General features: G+C 44.0%; 1 protein-coding gene across 5 annotated transcripts in view; it reads left to right on the top strand.

The window, feature by feature from the left end:
* The first annotated feature begins 11,777 nt into the window (after positions 1-11,777).
* The window catches only part of LOC137377161 (src substrate cortactin-like), a 78,167-nt gene continuing 69,135 nt past the window's right edge, over positions 11,778-20,809 (top strand). For 4 of the 5 annotated variants that reach the window (XM_068046552.1, XM_068046554.1, XM_068046555.1 and 1 more), the window contains exons 1-3: positions 11,778-11,892; positions 17,689-17,772; positions 19,553-19,626. In XM_068046552.1, the coding sequence (XP_067902653.1) occupies positions 17,689-17,772; positions 19,553-19,626 (158 nt within the window). In that variant the 5' untranslated portion in view covers positions 11,778-11,892. Of the gene's footprint in view, positions 11,893-12,780; positions 12,965-17,688; positions 17,773-19,552; positions 19,627-20,809 lie in introns of those variants that run through there. The other variant, XM_068046553.1, reaches the window with a different exon arrangement.

A 20,809-nucleotide genomic window follows, 5' to 3' on the forward strand; every position in this document is an offset into this window, starting at 1 on the left:
AGATAACAGCTCATGGCACACTTCAAATTAATTGGTACAATCTCACATAACCTGAATGTATTATAAGTGTTACGAGCTCACAGGACAACAGTCTTGCTTGTGCTGGGTCTTTATTGAACTGAACTTGTAATGGCTGCCTGCAGTGAGAGCCTCATAGTAGAGGTCACATGACTATGGCAAGCCAGGATGCACATTAGTACAGTATTGCTTTTCTATCCCAAACATCCCCCTTCCATACAAAAAAACAAGGAAACATTTGCATGCATTATCATTTACACTGTGAGTTGCCCAAGTTACCCACTACGCACACAACTGTTTGCATGCATTAGCAGTTTGTTATTCTCTTCAGTCTCTGCACATGCAGTGCACACATAGGGTTGGATTTTAAGCAGCCCTCGATGCCGAGATCCATGGTGGGGGGTGGGGGAGAACCTAAAGATGTATCTGGATGAGGCCCACCGCGGACCCAGATTCCGGCAGGGCCTGGCCCAATCCTCTGGCGGTGGCAAGGCACCATGGCAGCCCACCCATCACTCAGCGACAGGACCACAATCACAATATTCAAATTAATAAAATTAATGCATTTACATGTACTGACCTCAGATCTTGAGGACCAGACACAATCTTTGGCTTGGCAGCCGACACTCCCACACCTTCGAATCCCCATCCAGCGAAATGAGGCGCCACACTGGTGGGGAGAGGGGAGTAGGTAAGTTTATCAATGCGGGAGGAGTGGGTGGGGGGAAATGGGGTCAAGGAATTGCCATGAGTGTAGGGGATGGTGGGAAGGGTTTTACTTTAAACTTTGTGCAGTTTGGGAGTCGGGGGTGGGGTGCGGGCGGAAAGGTCAGATGTTAAAGGTAAGTGTTTTGGGGGGAAGGGCAAATAGTTACTGTAATTGTTATTAGTGGGGTGGGAGAGGAGCAAAAGAAATGTATTTAATTTTATTGAATATGTCTTTAAATATTCAAATAAGCCAGCAGAGTTTACAGCCCTTTAAAAACGTCGTCAGCGCCTGCGCACAGGCAGCTGACACCATTGCTGGGGACAGGAAGCCCACCCCCTCCACGTGATTGGGGGTGCGGGCTGTCCAAACTATTTAAATGAGCTGCCATGCTTAAGATTGCAGCAGCTCCTTGGCGTGCGGCCCGCACAGGCGGGCCGCCATTTTTTGAGATCGCCGCCGAGATCAGCAGCGGGCTCACAGAATCCAGCCCATCGCCTTTAAATCATGCTGGTCTCTTAATGGTGCGTGTGCGCATTGTCGTTGGCTGTTCATCTGGGTGCTTTTCCTTCTCTGTGGAGTGTTGTTCCCGTGTCATTTGTTGCTGGGTAACTGTTGTTGTTTCATTTCTGTTGTTGGGGTTCTGTGGACCTCTGGGACTGATGGTTGATCTGTGGTCTATGCAGATGGTGAGTTCACATCTTCCTGATCGGCCGCCTGCAGTGAAGGTACAGCTTTTCCAGTTGTACATATGTGCCTGCGGTTGCGACGGTATATCTGGTTGTTCACTTCCACCGTGTACGATTGGGGTGACAACTGCTCTAGGCAGGTCCCAAGTTGCCACTTGGGCTGACTCTTGTTGAAAGCGACAAAGGTTTGTACCCTGACGGGCTCTCCAATGCTCAATTCTGGTAATGGTTTGGCAGTTTTGTCAAAATGAAATTTGGCTTTCTGCCATTTCACCTTGATTTTGTCACTCACGCCTGTTACTACTTCTGGTTTCAGTAACCTTTTTGCTGTTGGAAGAGTAGTTTGGGTGTGGTATGACATTAGTCTTTGTACTGGACTACTTTCCATGCCTTCAGTAGGTATGTTTCTCCACTCGAGGATTGTCTTGTATATATCTGTGCTGGATTTGCTCAATTTCTTTGATTCCTTTGGTGATTTTCACTGCCGCCTCAACCTTTCCATTTGATTAGGAATGGTGTGGAGATGATGTATGGTGTTGAATTTCCCAATCCTTTATGAAACAGCTGAATTCTTCACTTGTGAGCTGAGGGCCCTTGTTGCTCATCACAATGTCTGGAATGCCCTAACGGCCGAAGTGTGCTTTCAGGCATTCTACAATCTCACCAGTAGTCTTTGAGGTCAGCTGATCTATCTCCCAGTAGTCCGAATGGTAGGCTATGGTGACAAGGTAATCAGTTTCTGTGAGCGTGAAGAGGTCCACTCCCAGCTTCATCCATGGTCTGTCTGGGATGTCATGTGTCATCAGCAGCTCTTTAGCTTGCTTAGCTTGGTACTCATTACACGCACTGCACTGGCTGACGTGGTCCTTGATTTTGTTGCTCATATTGGCCAGTAGAGCACTTCTCTTGCCTTCCTCAGACTCAACTCAATTCTTTGGTGGCTTGCATAGATGCGCTTTAGCATCTCTTTTCTTAACTTCTTAGGGATAATGACTCTATTTCCTTTGTACACGATGCCATCTTGGGCTGTCAATTCATCTCTGTATGCCCAATGTGCTCTTGTGACCACAGGAGTGTCCTTGATGCTTTCAGGCCATCCTTTCATCACTACTTTTTGTAACACTTGAAGAGTTGCCATCTTATTGGATAGTTCGCTTGATTTGGGCAAGGCGCGTGTCTGTCAGATTCAATGGCTGTGCTGGGTTGATGACTTCCAGAACATGTCGAGCTGCAGCTTCACGTTAGATCTGGAAGATTTCACACTCTGTTATAGCATCCTGTACTTTCTTCATAGGGAGTGCTGCTTTCGACAGCATGTCAGCAATGTACATCTGTTTCCCTTGCTTCTCTGTCACGTCCAGATGATATCTTTGTAACCGGAGTAACATTCTTGGCAGATGCTTTGGAGCAGATAGTTGTGGCTTGAGGAAAATTTGAAGTGGCTTGTGGTTGACTCGACCATCATTTTGTCTCTTCCAAGTAGGTATTAAAGAAAATGGTCACAAGCAAAGACAATGGCCATACACTCTTTCTCTATCTGAGCGTAGCGTCGTTCCGTTTGTGTTAACGCCCTGGATGCAAATGCAACCGGTTCTTGCTGCATTAGGTTTGCTCCAAGTCCCGTCTCGCTGGCGTCACACTGCAGGGTAACTTCATCATTTACGTCCTGGTATTTCAGCACTGGCATTATTGTCACCAGTTGCTTGATTTTAGTGAACGCTGCTTCTTGTTCTGTGCCCTAATACCACTGCACGTCCTTGGCAGTGAGTTGGCGTAACGGTTCACACTCCAACGACAAATTGGGTATGAATTTTGCTAAATAGTTAATGAATCCAACAAATCGTTGCACTGCTTTTACATCTATTGGTCGCCACGTTGCTGCTACTGCTCTCATGTTTTCGGGATTCAGGTGAAGACCTTTTGCTGTCAGTATGTGACCTCTGTACTTGACTTCGGGCATCTTTCTTTGCAATTTTTTTTTGTTCAGCTTCAGGTTCATCTGGCGAGCTCTGTCCAGCAGTCACACTAGATTTTGATCATGGAGGCAATCGCTTCTTCCATTGTGTCTCTCCATCCATAAACTGGCAGATTATCCACTATAGCTTCCACTCCAGGAAGATCACTAACTATCTCATGCTGTCTGCGTTGATACTCTTCTGGAGCCGTGGAAAAGCCAAACAGCAGGTGCAACCATCTGTATCTCCCGAACGGTGTCCAGAATGTAGTTAGAAAGCAGCTGCTTTCATCCAGCTTCACTTGCCAATAACCATCCTTCGCATCTAGGCTAGTGAAGATTTTTGCCTTTGCGAGTGGTGGCAAAATTACTTTGATGGTTGGCATGGGGTAGTGAGATCTCTTCAGAGCTTTATTTAGATCCTCTGGGTCGATGCATACTCTCAGCTTTCCAGGTTGTTTCACTGCTACCATGCTGCTAATCCATTCTGTAGGGGTTGTCACTTTCTTGATTACTCCCTTCTTTTCCAGCTCTTCTATCTTATCTTTCAGGCTGGCCTTGAGGAAAGCTGGAACTTGCCTCGGTAGATGCTGAATTGGTCTTATCCTCTCATCTGCTTCGAGATGATATTCTCCAGCAAGACATCCTAAACCTATGACTACATCGTTGTACTCCTGTAGGATCTGTTCCACTGTCAATGGTTTAGTGTGCTGCGACACATTGCAAATCTCTTTTTGCACGTTGAGGGGTACTAATCTAAGCTTTAGACTTGTTTTGGCTGAGATGAGTGGCTTTTGCTTGCCATCTATGATCTGGAAATCCAGATCATTCTTGTCATTGAATTGGGCTCTCAGAGTAATTTGTCCTCTCGGCACTAGTATGGCGCCATTATATAACCTCAATCTTACTTTTGAAGGCTTCATTTTTGGATCGCCATGTTGAGCCACTTCACAAAGGTCTGTGAAGGTCATGATGTTGCATGACGCACCAGTGTCTATCTGACACTTTATGTTGACTTAATATTCTCCTTCTGCAGCTTCTTGCAGTGCTTTCCCCATGCTGGACACACCTTCTTTTCCTTTGTGTGATGTCCTCCGGAATATTTGAATCCTGTCCTTTGTCTGTGATTTTACTGCCCTTTTGGTCAGGAATATCTATCAGCATAATGCAAGGCCTGGTCTGTTCTGCCTTGAGTATGCTCTAGCTGCTGATTTACAACCTCAGTGCTTCTGCACATGTCGATCGCTTTCCTGGAAGTAAGTTTGTCCTCTCTCAATAGACGTGCTCTTACCTAAAACAATCCTGTCTTTAATTAGAGCAAAAGATTCTGCGAGCTGTGTTAATGCAGTCACATAATGATCAATGGATTCATTTTCACCTTGGGCCCTAATATTGAACACATACCATTCATAGGTTGTGTTCACTTGGGGTTCAAAGTGTGCCTTCAAGGTTTTCAAAATTTCTACAGTCTTTTTTTTGGTCTTCAGAGAGATTTAGGGTGGAATACATTTTGTAAATCTCTCCCCAACAGTGATAAAAGTGGAGCTATTCCTAGCTGCTCTGGTTAATTAATTAAATCTGTCGCAATTTTGTAATTTTGACATTGCAAGTGGAAAAACTGCCAGTTCTGCTTCATACCACCTTTCATTTCGACTGACACTGGAAGAGGAAAATGTGCAGCCATTGGTGTCGTGCCCAGTGCTGTTAGCTGTGGCCTGCGTCTTTGTTCCTTTTCTGTGGCTTCCTGTGGCTTTTAGCAGCATTCGGTAGCTGTGCTTCCATACAGCTCTTCAACACTCAATCTCCGCTCCGCTCTGACATCATGTTATGAGCTCACAGGACAGGTCTTGCTTGTACTGTGTCTTCATTGAATTGAACTTGTGATGGCTGCCTGCAGTGAGTGCCTCATGGTAGAGGTCACATGACTACAGCAAACCAGGAGACACATTAGTACAGTATTGCATTTCTATCCCAAATAATAAGTACCCTGGAAACATTTATTTCTCAACCAACGTCACTTTAAAAAAAAAGATCATCTGGTCATTATCATATTGCCACTTGTAGGAACTTCCTGTTCCCAAATTTGCTGTTGTATCTCCTACATTACAATGTCGACTATACTTCAAAAGTACTTAATTGGCTGTAAAGTACTTTGGGATGTCATGAGGTTGTGAAAGGTGCCAAATAAATGCAAGTCCTTTCTCTTATGTCCCAAGAGAGCCTCTATACTGGAGGCCCAGCAGTGATACGTGGATGTAGATTGTGAAATTAACTAAAACCATGCTCTAACTTTGAACATCAACATCATTGTTATATTGTTATTGAGAGAAACCAGCTAATGCTGACATATTGTAAAGCAGTTAATTTGCTGTCATACTCATGGTTTTGAATCTTTTTGTTATGAAGAGAAATATCTGACCTTTACTGTAAACAACAATGTGGTGGTATAGAACATATGTCTGTAATTGTGGTTAAATAATGTTCATATGCATCTGTATCCATCTCGGTCTTTGACATCTCTGATCAGTTAAAGTTAAGTTGCATTTCACTATATTGTGGTCCTGTGGTGATCGGCTTAATTTATAATTTTGGTTGGGTTATGTGAAGGCAAAGTAAATCAGGTATCTTACAAATCTTAGAACTGAATGGTACATTCCAAGTCCTTTCCCTCAACCTCTAAACTACTTCTGTGTTGTCAGATATTCAGTCTTGTTTGAGTCACAGTCTTTTTCCAGCTCAGAATCAAAAAGACCAAAGATATTGCCTTTGGCCCCACCACAAAGTCTGTTCCCTTACCATTGATTCCACAGCGCCACCCACCACTCCCACCCCGAGCCACTGTCTCAGGCTCATCCGACCGTTTGCAACCTTCATGTTCTGTTCAACCCTGAGTTTAATTTCAGATCCCATTTACTTTCTATCACACAGACTGTTTGCTTCCACCTCTGCAACACTTCCCACCTCTGTTTCTACCTCATCCTCCAACTTTGCTGCATATATCCTGTCCTACATTAAGTCCCACTAACTCATCACCTCCTTCTTCAACGACTCACATTGGCTCCCTGCTCCAATGCAACAAACACAAGATTCTCATTAAACGTCACCATGGCCTTGCCTCATTCCAACTCTGCAACCTTCTGCAGCCCCACGTCCCCCCAGAACATTGCTTCTCTGATATTGCCCCTCCTCTTTGCCCCACTATGGTCACAGAGCCTTCAGCCATCTTGGGCCTACTTTCTAGACTTCCTCCTTTGCATCAGAGGCAGCTAATCAGGTGCAGAAGTTGTAGTTGTGACTCAAAGCTGCTGACAGTTCCATCTTATGATGATCAGGTGGTTCCAATGCAGCCAGCATTTATTATTTGTTTTCTTTTTCTGCTTCATAGAGTCATAGAGCTATACAGCACAGAAACAGGCCCTCCGGTCCACAGTGTCCGCACTGACCATCAAGCCTATCTATTCCAATCCCATTTTCCAGCACTTGGCCCGTAGCCTTGTTCTTCTTCTTCTTTGGCCTCCTTGTCTCGGGAGACAATGGGTAAGCGCCTGAAGGTGGTCAGTGGTTTGTGAAGCAGCGCCTGGAGTGGCTATAAAGGCCAATTCTAGAGTGACAGGCTCTTCCACAGGTGCTGCAGACAAATTTGATTGTCGGGGCTGTTACACAGTTGGCTCTCCCCTTGCGCTTTTGTCTTTTTTCCTGCCAACTGCTAAGTCACTTCGACTCGCCACACTTTAGCTCCGCCTTAATGACTGCCCGCCAGCTCTGGTGAACGCTGGCAACTGACTCCCACGACTTGTGATCAATGTCACAGGACTTCATGTTTGCAGACGTCTTTAAAGCGGAGACATGGACGGCCGGTGGGTCTGATACCAGTGGCGAGCTCGCTGTACAATGTATCTTTGGGGATCTTGCCATCTTCCATGCGGCTCACATGGCCAAGCCATCTCAAGCGTCACTGACTCAGTAGTGTGTATAAGCTGGGGATGTTGGCCGCCTCGAGGACTTCTGTGTTGGAGATATGGTCCTGCCACCTGATGCCAAGTATTCTCCAGAGGCAGCGAAGATAGAATGAATTGAGACATCGCTCTTGGCTGACATACGTTGTCCAGGCCTCGCTGCCATAGAGCAAGGTACTGAGGACACAGGCTTGATACACTCGGACCTTTGTGTTCCGTGTCAGTGCGCCATTTTCCCACACTCTCTTGGCCAGTCTGGACATAGCAGTGGAAGCCTTTCCCATGCGCTTGTTGATTTCTGTATCTAGAGACAGGTTACTGGTGATAGTTGAGCCTAGGTAGGTGAACTCTTGAACCACTTCCAGAGCGTGGTCGCCAATATTGATGGATGGAGGATTTCTGACGTCCTGCCCCATGATGTTCATTTTCTTGAGGCTGATGGTTAGGCCAAATTCATTGCAGGCAGCCGCAAACCTGTCGATGAGACTCTGCAGGCACTCTTCAGTGTGAGATGTTAAAGCAGCATCGTCAGCAAAGAGGAGTTCCCTGATGAGGACTTTCCGTACTTTGGACTTCGCTCTTAGACGTGCAAGGTTGAACAACCTGCCCCCAGATCTTGTGTGGAGGAAAACTCCTTCTTCAGAAGACTTGAACGCATGTGAAAGCAGCAGGGAGAAGAAAATCCCAAAATGTGTGGGTGCGAGAACACAGCCTTTTCACGCCACTCAGGATAGGAAACGGGTCTGATGAGGTGCCGGCATGTTGAATTGTGCCTTGGCTATGGCATTTCAAATGCTCATCTAGATACTTCTTAAATGTTGTGAGGGTTTCTGCCTCTACCACCCCTTCAGGCAGTGTGTCCCAGATTCCAACCACCCTCTGGGCGAAATTTTTTTTCCTCAAATCCCCTCTAAACCTCCTGCCCCTTACCTTAAACCTATTCCCCCTGGTTATTGACACCTCCGCTAAGGGAAAATGTTTCTTCCTATCTACCGTATCAATGCCCCTCATAATTTTGTATACCTCAGTCAGGTCCCCCCTCAGCCTTCTCTGTTCTAAGGAAAACAATCCTAGCCTATCCAGTCTCTCCTCATAGCTGAAATGTTCCAGTCCAGGCAACATCCTGGTGAATCTTCTCTGCACCCTCTCCAGTGCAATCACATCCTTCCGATAGTGTGGCGACCAGAACTGTACACAGTACTCCAGCTGTGGCCTAATTAGTGTTTCAGACAGCTCCATCATAACCTCCCTGCTCTTATATTCTATGCCTCGGCTAATAATGGCAAGTATCCCATATGCCTTCCTAGCCACCTTACCTACCTGTGCTGCTGCCTTCTGTGAGCTATGGACAAGTACACCAAGATCCCTCTGACCCTCTGCACTTCCTAGGGTCGTATTACCCATTGTATATTCCCTTGCCTTATCAGGCCTCCCAAAATGCATCAACTCAGGGTTAAATTCCATTTGCCACTGCTCTTCCCATCTTACCAGCCCATCGATATCTCCCTGTAATCTAAGGCTTTCCTCCTCACTATTTACAACAACACCAATTATCGCGTCATCTGCGAACTTACTGATCATACCTCCTATATTTACGTCTAAATCATTAATGTACACTACATACAGCAAGGGTCCCAGCACCGATCCCTGTGGTACACCACTGGTCACAGGCTTCCAATCACAAAAACAATCCTCGACCATCACCCTCTGCCTTCTGCCACTACGGCAATTTTGGATCCAGTTTGCCAAATTGCCCTGGATCCCATGGGCTCTTACCTTCTTGAACAATCTCTCATGTGGGATCTTATCAACAGCCTTTCTGAAGTCCATGTAAATGACATCAACTGCTTTACGCTCATCTACACCTCGAGTCACCTCCTTGAAAAATGCAATCAAGTTTGTTAGACATGATCTCCCCCTAACAAAGCCATGCTGACTATCCTTGACTAATCCCTGCCTCTCCAAGTGGAGATTAATCCTGTCCCTCAGAATTTTTTCAAATAATTTCCCTACCACTGATTTTAGACTCACTGTCCTGTAATTACCTGGTTTATCCCTGCTACCCTTCTTGAATAATGGTACCACATTTGCTGTCCTCCAGTCCTCTGGCACCTCTCCTGCAGCTAGAGAGGATTTGAAAATGTGTTTCAGAGCCCCTGCTATCTCCTCCCTTGCCTCACATAATAGCCTGGGATACATCTCATCTGGGCCTGGGGATTTATCCACTTTTAAGCCTGCTAAAACCGCTCCCTTTCAATGCTAATTTGTTCGAGCATATCACAATCCCCTCCCTGATCTCTACATCTACATCGTCCTTCCCCATAGTGAACACAGATGAAAAGTAATCATTTAAAACCTCACCTACGTCCTCCGGCTCCATACACAGATTGCCATTTTGGTCCCTCATGGGCCCCACTCTTTCCTTTGTTATCCTTTTGCCCTTAATATACTTATAAAACGCTTTAGGGAAGAGGATGGGAAAAAATTTAAAAATAGAAAGTGCTGGAAATAGCAGGTCTGGCAGCATCTGTGGAGAGAGAAGCAGAGTCAACGTTTCAAGTCTGTGACCTTTCATCAGAACTTTGAGGTTTTGAGCAAGTGAACGGGGGAGGGGGAGAAGAACAAAAGGGAAGGTCTGTGATAGGGTGGAGAGATTAAATGACAAAGTTGTCATGGAATATAAGGCAAAGGGAGAGGTAACAGTTGTAAAAGACAAGTGTTAGTCCAGATAGAGTGTTAATGGCAGTATAATGAACAGCTCAGTCTGAAAGCAAAACATGTAAAACAAGTTTAAGACTTGTGGCATATGGTAAAAAAAAATCAAAATAGCAGTCGTTGCACCCCCGACACCTCATCCCATTCTCATGCAATTGCAGGAGGTGTAATACCTTCCCTTTTACCTCCTCTCCCCTCACCATCCAAGCCCCCAAACACTCCTTCCAGGGGAAACAGTGATTTACGTGTACTTTTTTCAAGGTAGTATACTGTATTCGCTGCTCACAATGCAGTCTCCTCTACATTGGGGAGACCAAACGCAGGTTGGGTGACACCTCCGCTCAGTCCGAAAGCATGACCTCGATCTTCCGGTTGCTTGCCATTTTAATTCGCCAACTTGCTGTCACACCCACATTTCTGTTCTTGGCCTGCTGCAATGTTCCAGTGAACCTCAATGAGGAATGGCACCTCATCCTCCATTTAGGCACTTTACAGCTTCTGGACTCAATATTGAGTTCAACAATTTCATACCATGACTACCATTTTGATTTTTTTTTTACCATGTACAAGTCCTAAACTTGCTTTTCATGTCTTTGCTTTTGGACAGAACTATTCATTATTCTGCCATTACCCTCTCTGGACTAATGCCTTGTCTTTTACTACAACTGTTACCATCCCTTTGCCTTATGTTCCATGACATCGTTGTCATTTAATCTCTCCACCCTATCACAGACCTTCCCTTTTGTTCTTCGTTCCCCCCCCCCTCTCCGCCCCCTTCATTTGCTCAAAACCTATTACATTTCTAACCTTTGCCAGTTCCGATGAAAGGTCATCGACCCGAAACGTTAACTCTGTTTCTCTCTCCACAGATGCTGCCAGACCTGCTGAGCATTTTCAGCACTTTGTGTTTTTATTTCAGATTTCCCACACCTGCAGTGTTTTGCTTTTATTATAGGAAAAGATTTGTCTGACACTTTTATTGACATCACCTTTTGGGATTTCAGCACCATGGTAAGAGATTTAGCTTTCAGCTTTATTTATGAGGTTTACAAATGTGCTTGGGGCAAGTTGTTGGATCTCTTGGAAACTTTATTAACTTAAGCACAGCACTTTTTTTTTAAACATTTTGAGAAAGCTGACACTCCTAAGAGTGCTTTCAAAACATTAAATTATGCTGGAAGGAGCAGAGATCTGTGCACGTGTCTAACCACACATGCAATGGTCATTATGATTCCTGGCAGGCTGTTACTGGCTGTGAATCACATTCTGCACTTAACAACCTCAGGCCAGGCACACGGTACAACTGCAGCACTAGGCAAACCTGACATTAATTTTTCAAACCATAGATTTCCTTTTCATTCATTATTTTTGTTCTCGAGGAACTGCTGGTACTAGTGCGATGGGTTTATTTTTAGATTAATGATAATCGCACGCTGTATTTTCTAGGCATGCTGCATAGTCTAATTAAACAGTGGATGCAAAATAAAAAGACACAATCAGCCTGAAAACGGGGAAAATGGAAGCATCTTTTAAATGTTGCGCCAGATATGTAAATAGGACACGACTAAAACCTCACTTTAAAAAAAAATTGCAAAGGCTCTTGAATCCAACTCTTTTTAAAGAAGGAGGAGGGAAGTCAAGGATATTTTTAAAAAAAAGTCATGCATGAAATCTGCCTGCTACTGGTTTGGAGCCTGAGGGATATTAACAAGAAAGGCTGGGATGGAACAGCTGATTATAACACGTGATCAGTGCAGGAAGTGTGTGTGAATCAGAGACGGAAACTGCGGTCAAAGGATCCAGCAAAAAAAGAGAGAGAATATAGAGGAAACCCACCACAACTTTTAGTGCAAGGTGAGTGATTGCAATGATATACTCGGTCTGTGGTTAAAACAGAGGGAAGGAAGGTAGGTAGATTCCATTCACTGTTCCCTCTCGGTGCAAGTGTTCCTGTTTGTGGGATTGCTGCATTCCTTGAGTCCGGAGCTGATGGGAAGTTGCAGTGGGAGGTGTGGGGGTGAACTGTAGATTTTGTGTGTGTTTCTGATCTCTTTTAATTGGGATCGGGGTGTTGCGAGCCTATTTCTGATTGGAGCATTATTGCACTAAATGCATTTGCGGGTGTGTTTCTAGAGGGTGATGTGTCTTTTAAACCCCCCCCCCCTCCCTCCCCCACACACACACACACACACACACACACGCTGTCTAGGAGAGGTTCTGTGTGAAGCTGCTTTGTCTTGTACATGCCCCAGTCAGCAGTGTTATCCCTTGAACTCATTGAAAGGTTTTCACCTTCTTCCCGGAGACGGGGCTGGAATAGAGGGGTGGGGTGGGGTGGGGTGGGATGGGAGGGGGGTGTTTTAAGTGAGGGGGTGAAGGTCTGGTTGCCCGCTTGCTGATCACAGGGAGATGGGGTGGGGCTGCTCCTGTTACTGGCTCCGTCTGGAATCTGTGCGGAATCACAGCTCCGCTGGCAATGCAGGAGGGGGGCGCAGCCAAATAGAGAGACTAGGCTCCGCCAAGTAAGACACACACTCCTCCTCTTCCTTTAGCTTTGACTTTCCCGAGGCTTGGCTTTATCTTAAGTTGCATTCTAAGAAAGAAATGGGATTTGCTCTATTGGTCTTTTTGAAAAGCAACAGTCCCAGAGAAAGAGGGAAAAGTTAACCCCAAATAGAGCTACTTCTGGATACATCTGCTATAATGTGTCCTGTGAACTATACTTTGTAGCATAGCTTTAAGGACGCTGATCTGCCAAGGTCAGATCATTGCCTGCAGTGATTTTATTTTTCCAAGTGAAATCATTCTAAAATCCCCATTTATACATATCGGAGACGTGCAAAACTTTTAGCTGGGGAAAGCCCAGCGAGCCTTGCCGTAAAGAGACTTTCTGCTACAATCGGGTTGAGTTTCTGATTTTCTTCAGGTTTGTTTGCGACCTCCGGGCATAGTTTATTTTTAAAACTAATTATCAACAGGGGAGGGGCTCGTATTCAGTATTAGTTGTTCTGAACAATGTGGGTGTCTCGGGAGCATCAAATTACTTGATTCTTCAACTTTGTTTCCTCTGTTAACTCTGGAAATGGCAGCTGTGTTAATAAAGCTCAGTATTATTTTTTTTGGAAAAACACTGCTCTGCACTTTACAGGTTAGTCTCAAATGGATCTCCAGGTAGTAGCATGAATAGAAGCTAACTTGTATTTATATAGGGCCTTTCAGGATAACTGAAATGCTTTGCAAACCATGAGGAACTTTTGAAGTGTGGTCACTATTTGTATGTCAATTTTCACACAGCAAGATCTCTCAGATAACTAAATCATCTGCTTGTAATGATGGTTGAGTGATAAATGTTGGCCAGGACATCAGGAGAACTCCTTTGCTCTTCTTTGAATAGTGCCATGGGATCTTTTGCGTTCACCTGAGGGCAGACAGGACTTTTGTTTAACGTCTTATCTGAAAAATGATGACATTTCTGACTGTGCAGCACTTTCTCAGTATGGCGCTGAAGTGCTGGCCTTGATTTTGTGCTCCAGTCTCTGCTCTTGAACCCATAATCTCTGACTTTGAGGTGCAACTACTACACTGAGCGATGGCTGATACTGAAGAATCTGTCAGTATTTTCCATTATTTCACACTGAATAATTCACACTAATTAAAGTCTTGATTTCCTGATCCTGAGACTGCTGGTTTAGCTTGACTTTTGGTATGCTTATTATTCCCCAGAAGCTATCCATTCCACTCCAGGCTAAAATAAGTAGGGAAGTGATGCAATGTGGTTTTAATTAGGAATCTCTGAGAAATCCTTTGCTGGTAAATTCTCAATTAGGGATGGGCAATAAATGCTGGCCTTGCCAGTGCTGTCTACATCCTGTGAATGAACAAAAAAAGTTATTTTTGTTGGGAGCTGCCTTGCCCTTAGTGAAAGATCAATGTTTGAAATGTAATGCTCCAAGATATGCCTGTCAGTTCAACCAGCAGTGTGCTTTTGCATCTGCCAATTGAAGATAACCACTGTAATTAATGACTGCTCCCAGTAAATGTTAAGCTTCCCCTTTTAAACTAGCATCATCCAGCAGAGATGAAATGTTAAACTAAAACAGCTAACTGGCAATTTTGGATCATTGTGGATTTCTGATTGTCAGCCGTGGATCAGTTGGTAGCACTCTTGTCTGAGTTTTGAAGGTTGTGGGTTCGAGACCCGCTCCAGAGACTTGAGCACAAAAATCTAGGCTGTCACTGCAGTGCAGTACTGAGGGAGTGCTGCACTATCAGAGGTGTCATCTTTCAGATGAAACACTTAAACCGAGTCTCCCGCTGCCCCCTCAGGTGGCCGTAAGATGGCACGATTCGAAGAAAAGTAGGGGGGTTCTCCTGGTGTCCTGGCCAACAAGTATCCTTCAACCAACGCCTAACGCAGATTGTCTGGCCACTTATTTTGTTTGTGGGAACTTGCTGTGTGCAAATTGGCTGCCACATTTCCTACATTACAGCACTTTAAAAGTACTTCATCTGAGGTCATGAAAGAGACTGTATGAAATCACTTTTTTTCTCTCTCTCTCTTTTTGGACCCTTTTCTTTGGACTCCCATTGATCACGCTGTCTGTACTGTTCCTCCAGTGGTTGAAGATCTGCTCACTGATTCAGGGATACAATTCCATGTGCAGCAGATACCATTCAGTATCTTGTATAGGTGGCTTTTCTTATGTCCAATCCAGACAGAGTAGACCAGATTTTAACTCCTTGAAGACCCATCCACTTAGAGTTCAAATCATGCCCATTTTGTCACCAGGGACTTTGAGTTTTATGATCCTGATCGAACGCAGACACTTAACAAAACCACTGGATAGTGATTAGAAGTGAGGAAAATTGGCTTGACATCCTCCCCTTCTGCCCCATTCCCCTTCCCCCTCACCCCCACCACCGCAGGTCCCTATACTGCCTTCTATCTCTCTAGTCTTTTTGTCTAATTGCATTACCCTGACCACTGCCAGAGATGAGATCAGCTCTCCGTGTGAGCCAGCAATTGAACCTGAAACTTTCTGATGGTATGACTCAGGGCTGCATCAGTTATCCGCTGGCAATCAGGAAAGCTCTAGAAACTATTCAAGCTTGTTCTGCTTTTCAGCAACCCCTTTCTGTGCTCATTGAATGACAAATTAGTGGGACTGAGTGGCAAAAAGTCCCCTGATGACCTGCATCCCAGGATTTTACAAGTAGCTGCAGAGATTTTGGATGCATTGGTTTTGATCTTCCAGAATTCATTGGATTGTAGAACAGTTCCCAAAGATTGGAAGGTAGCAAACCTGACCCCGCTATTAAAGAAAGGAGGGAGAGAGAAGATCGGGAACTGTCGGCCAGTGAGCCTAACGTCAGTTAGGCATTATGCTAGCATCTATTATTAGGGATGTGGTAACAGGGCACTTAAATTATAATATGATTAAGCAGAGTCAACATGGATTTATGAAAGGGAAATTGTTTGACAAATGTGTTTTTTGAGGATGTAACTAGTAGAATGGATAAAGGGGAACCCAGTGGATGTAGTGCATTTGGATTTTCAAAATTTGATAAGGTGCCACATTAAAAGTTTATTTCCCAAAGTTAGGATTCATGGGATTGGGGTTAATTGATTGAGGATTGGTTAATGAACAGAAAACTGAGTGCAGGAATAATCGGGAGAATTTTGGGTTGGCAGGCTATAACTAGTGGGGTACTGCAAGGATCAGTAGAATCATAGAAAGTTTAAGGCACAGAAGGAGGCCACTTGGCCCATGGTGTCTGTGCTGGCTGAAAAATGATTCACCTATTCTAATCCTTGTAGTACTTAGTACTTGGGCCTCCACTATTTACAAGCTGTATTAACGACTTTGATGAGGGGACTGAATGTAAGATATCTAAGTTTGCTGGCGAAACTAAGTTAGGTGGGGAACTAAGTGGTGAGGAGGATGCAAAGAGGCTGCAGAGGGATATAGACAGGTTGGGTGAGTGGGCAAGAACATGGCAGATGGAATCCAATGTGGTGAAATTATCCATTTGGGTAGGAAAAGTTTTTTAAAAACAGAATTTTTGTTTTGAATAGTGAAAGACTGGAAATTATTTGCTTTCAGAGGGACCAGGGTGTCCTTGTATATGAATTCTAGAAAGTTAACATGCAGGTACAGCAAGCAAGGAGGAAGGCAACTGATAGCTTTTGGTACACAGGGATTGGAGGATGAATAAATAAGTCTTACTACAACTATACAGGGAGTTGAGGCAAAATCTGGAGTACTGTGCGCAGTTTTGGTCTCCTTACCAAAGGAAGGACATGCATGCCGTAGAGGGAGTGAAACAAAGGTTCGTTTCACTGCTTCCTGGGATGAGGATTGTATTATCAGGAGAGATTGAGTAGACTTGGCTTATATTCTCTGGAGTTTGGAAGAATGAAGGGTTATCCAATTGAAATATATATATATATATATATATATATATATATATATATATATATAATATCATTCTTAAGAGGCTTGACAGGGTAGATGCTGGGAAAATGTTTCCCTTGCTGGGGAATCTAGAACAGTCTCAGAATATGGGGTCAGCCATTTAGAACTGAGATGAGGAATTTCTTACCTCAAAGGATTGTGAATCTTTGGAATTCTCCATCCCAGACAGTTGTGAATGTTCAGCCGTTGAGCATATTTAAGACAGATCAATAGATTTTTGGGTAGTAAGAGACGTGGGAATAGTGCGGGAAAGTGGAGTTTGAGGTAGCAGATCAGCCATGATCTTGTTGAATGGTGGAGCATGCTCAAAGGGCCAGATGGCTCACCTTGAGCTCCCTTTTTCTGTGTTCAGAGGACAGATTGTTGGGCGATCAATTTAAAAAAAACAAAACAGGTTCCTGAAAAGCAGGAACAGTTTTCCGATCTCTATTCTCTCTCCTTCACCCCTTGCCCCAACCCTCTGAGTTTCCAATTCATGACTTTCTGAAGTCATTGATCCTGTCCTGAAACTGAAACAGGACAGAACAAGCTGGATATATGCAACAGTGAATAAAGAGATGTAATAGGACAGTTGTAGTCCCTCGTTGGACAGGATGAAATGTACTGTCTTTTTTCTTTATAGATTCTGACTGACATGTTCTGAATTTCCAGCCTACTTCAGATATCCAGCATTTGTAGCTCATTTATTTTCTGAACTAGTGTCCTTAGCAATACACATCAATACAAATCATGGGTTTTGACGTAGAGCCCGTGTGAGGACCCCAAGTATCCCCTGCAGTCATCGGGTTTGAGAATATTTCTCTCTTTGACTTGCCAGCTCACTACATTTCTTGCTGTGTTTAAGCAATTACTTTCTGCAATTATCACACTGCTTTCCTTTGACTGTCTTTATGAAATTCGAGGGGCCCCGAGAGTGTTACTATTTGCAGCGAATCTTTGAGTCTGTTGTTTTGCAGTGTGTGTGAATATTTGCAGGTTCCCCTTTCAGCACGGGGCAGTTTGAAATCTGCTGGCCAAATCACCAAGGTGTTCATGATTTTAATATGATGTGATCTTGTAGGTTTACATTAGTTATTGCTGTTGGAATGTATGTTGCACTGAGCAATAGGTAGTTGCCCTTTAGGGTTTGGTTAGTTGGTATCAAAGTAGGCATCAATATCAATTTCTTTTCCAGATGTGGAAAGCTGCTGCCGGTCGCACTATTTCTGTAACGGCATCAGATGATGGCGATGACTGGGACACAGACCCTGACTTTGTGGTAAGCTCTTGGCTTTCGTTTACAGCTTAAAAGGAAAGAGCTCTCATTTATATAGTGCCTTAGGCAACCTTAGGATGTCCCAAAGTAACTTTTGAAATGTAGCCATTGTTGTAATGTAGGAAACAAAGCAGCTAATTTGCGCACAGCAAGATTCCGCAAACAGCAGTGAAACAATGACTAGATAATTTGTAGTTCTTCAGTGACAATGGCTGGAGATAAACATTGGTCAGGACACCAGGGGAGAATGCCCCTGTTCTTCAAACTAGTGCCATGGAATCTTTTACGTCCTCCTGAGAGAGCAGGTAGGGCTTGGTTTGACATCTGATCTGCTAGATTGCACCTCCAACAGTTCAGCAGTCCCTCAGCCTGGCTTCTGGAGCAGGACTTGAACCCACAACCTTCTAAATGCTACCAACTGAGCCAAGACTGACGAGGCCAAATTAATAGGAAAGCAGTTATTTATTAGGGTTGTATTGTTTTCGGTTCTGCTGCAGAAACAAACCCAGACAGTTATTTGGTTTTTGCATTCTAGAGCTTTTCTTTAAATACAAAAAAAGTTTATTACTTTCTCGAGCACTTTTGCCCTTGTGCAAATCTTCGTATTTGAGAATGACCGGGATAAAGGAACTCGGACTATATTTGGTATGGTAGACCAGAATCTTCGTGGCTGATGTTGGGCAAGCTTCCTGGTTACATGCTAAGAGCTCTGGTCAGATGGTTGTTGCTTGAGGTGTTAATCCTTTAGGAAAATTGCCTGGTCATACCAAATCAAAAAGAAAACTATTGCTACGCTCTATCAGTTCATGCTAACTTATTTGAATGCTCCCAATACATTACTCAAAACAATTTGGTAAATGTAGTGTCTAAAACTAAAAGCAGGAATCACTGGAAGTGCAGAGAGGATCAATAAACATCTGACAGAGATTGACAGCTTAACGTTTAGAAAAACAAGGAAGAACAAGCTTGCATTTCAAAAGCACCGTTCAGTCCGTGCAGTCACTGTTGTAATAAAGGGAAATGCAGCAGCCACAAAACAATAATGTGATACTGAGTAGGTAACCTGCTTTAGCCATGTTGATTGAAGGGTAAGTATTGAGCAGGACACCAGGGGAGAACTTCTCTGCTCTTTGAAATAGTGCCATGGGATCTTTTATATCCACCTGAGAGAGCAGATAAGACATCTCATCCGAAAAGGGGCACCCCCATCGGTGTAGGGTGTCCTCAGAACTGACTGGCCTAGGTTTTCTGCTCAGGTCTCTGGAGTGGGGCTCAAACCTATGACTGCCTGACTCAGAGACAAGAGTGTTACCACTGAGTTACAGCTGATGTCCTTTAGGGAAGGAAATCTGCCATCCTTACCTGGTCTGGCCTACATGTGACTCCAGACCCACGGCAATGTGGTTGATTCTTAACTGCCCTCTGAAATGGCCTAGCAGGGCAATTAGAGATGGACACAAGTGCTGGTCTTGCCAGTGACGCCCACATCCCATGAAAGAATTAAAAAAACTATGACCCTGCATTAGAATCACTAAATTAAAAAAAATCTCTGAGCAATCAGAGGTTTTCTGTTTTTGCCATGTGTTGGTTGTAGCTTGTCTGGTGTTTGTAGTTAGCAATGACACAATGTATTAATAATGCAGACCATCTTGAATTGAGTATCCATTGGAATTTAGTGGCAGCAGTGGTACAGCAGTTTCACACTGTTACTGTTTTCTTTCTATTATCTGTCATACATGGTTGAATAAAAGTGTTTTTAATGTCTTCTCTCTGTTTTAACCAGAATGATTTGTCTGAAAAGGAACAGCGATGGGGTGCCAAATCAGTTCAAGGATCTGGACATCAGGCACACATAAAGTAAGTTCTGTTGTGGCAGTGGGTGTGGAGAACAGCTGGCTTTCTTATTCTTTAGGTAACTTAGGGAATGTTATTTGCCTTTGGAAAACTGTCTTGGGCTTTGGCATTTTCTGATTTTCATTCAAGCAAGTGCAAACTGCGATCAATTAATGGAAATTACTTTAGTGGCAATCACTCAGCAAATCAGTAGTGGTCTGTTCAAATCTTAGAGTGCTCCTGAAGTACTCTTTGAGCTTCTGTGTAAGAAACTGGTCTAACTTCAGTCTTTCTGTCATCAATTGCACCTATTTATGAATTGCATTTGAACCTGATTCAACTCCAGGCCAACAGGAGGAATGGTTTGGCTCTATATTCCTGCAACCCTGTCCACTTGACCTACCAGTCTGGTTGTGTATTTTTTTTCCTTTCAAATTGTCTTGGGATCATAGGAGCAGGGATAGACCATTCAATTAGATCGCGGCTGGTCTGTACATGTGGGGAGACAGTGGCGTAGTGGTAATGCCACTGGACTAGTAATCCAGAGGCCCAGGCTAATGCCCTAGGGACATGGGTTCCATTCCCCACCTTGACAGCTAGTGGGATTGAAATTTAATTAATAAAAAGTCAATCAATTAATAAAGTTACGGAATTGAAAGCTAGTCTCAGTAATGGTGCCATGAAACTATCGTCAATTGTCATTAAAAACCCACCTGGTTCACTAATGCCCTTTAGGGAAGGAAATCTACTGTCCTTACCTGGTCTGGCCTACATGTGACTCCAGACCCACAGCAATGTGGTTGACTCTGAACTGCCCTCTGAAATGGCCTAGCATTACGTTCAGTTCAAGGGCAATTCTATTGTCAAACTATTCATTCCTCAGGCCAATTATTTTAAACAAAAACAGTGCTGGAAATACTCAACAGCCTCATCTCTACCCAAACTGCTTCTACATCCTGGTTTCCTGAACTTGGGTCATCCCTCTCTATTGGGCTAATACCATCATTAATTAACAAAGCTAACCATCCACCTTTTCCTAGCTTCTTGTCCTTCCTAAATGCTACGTACACTTCAACATTCAGGTCCCAATCTGTCATCCTGAAGCCATGTCCCTGTAATGGCTATCAGATCATACTTATTTATTTCTATTTGCCCTCTCAGTTCATCTGTTTTACTTCGAATGTACGTGCATTTAGAATAAGAGCCT

The sequence above is a fragment of the Heterodontus francisci genome, chromosome 14, assembly GCF_036365525.1.
Source record: "Heterodontus francisci isolate sHetFra1 chromosome 14, sHetFra1.hap1, whole genome shotgun sequence".
Lineage (NCBI taxonomy): Eukaryota > Metazoa > Chordata > Chondrichthyes > Heterodontiformes > Heterodontidae > Heterodontus > Heterodontus francisci.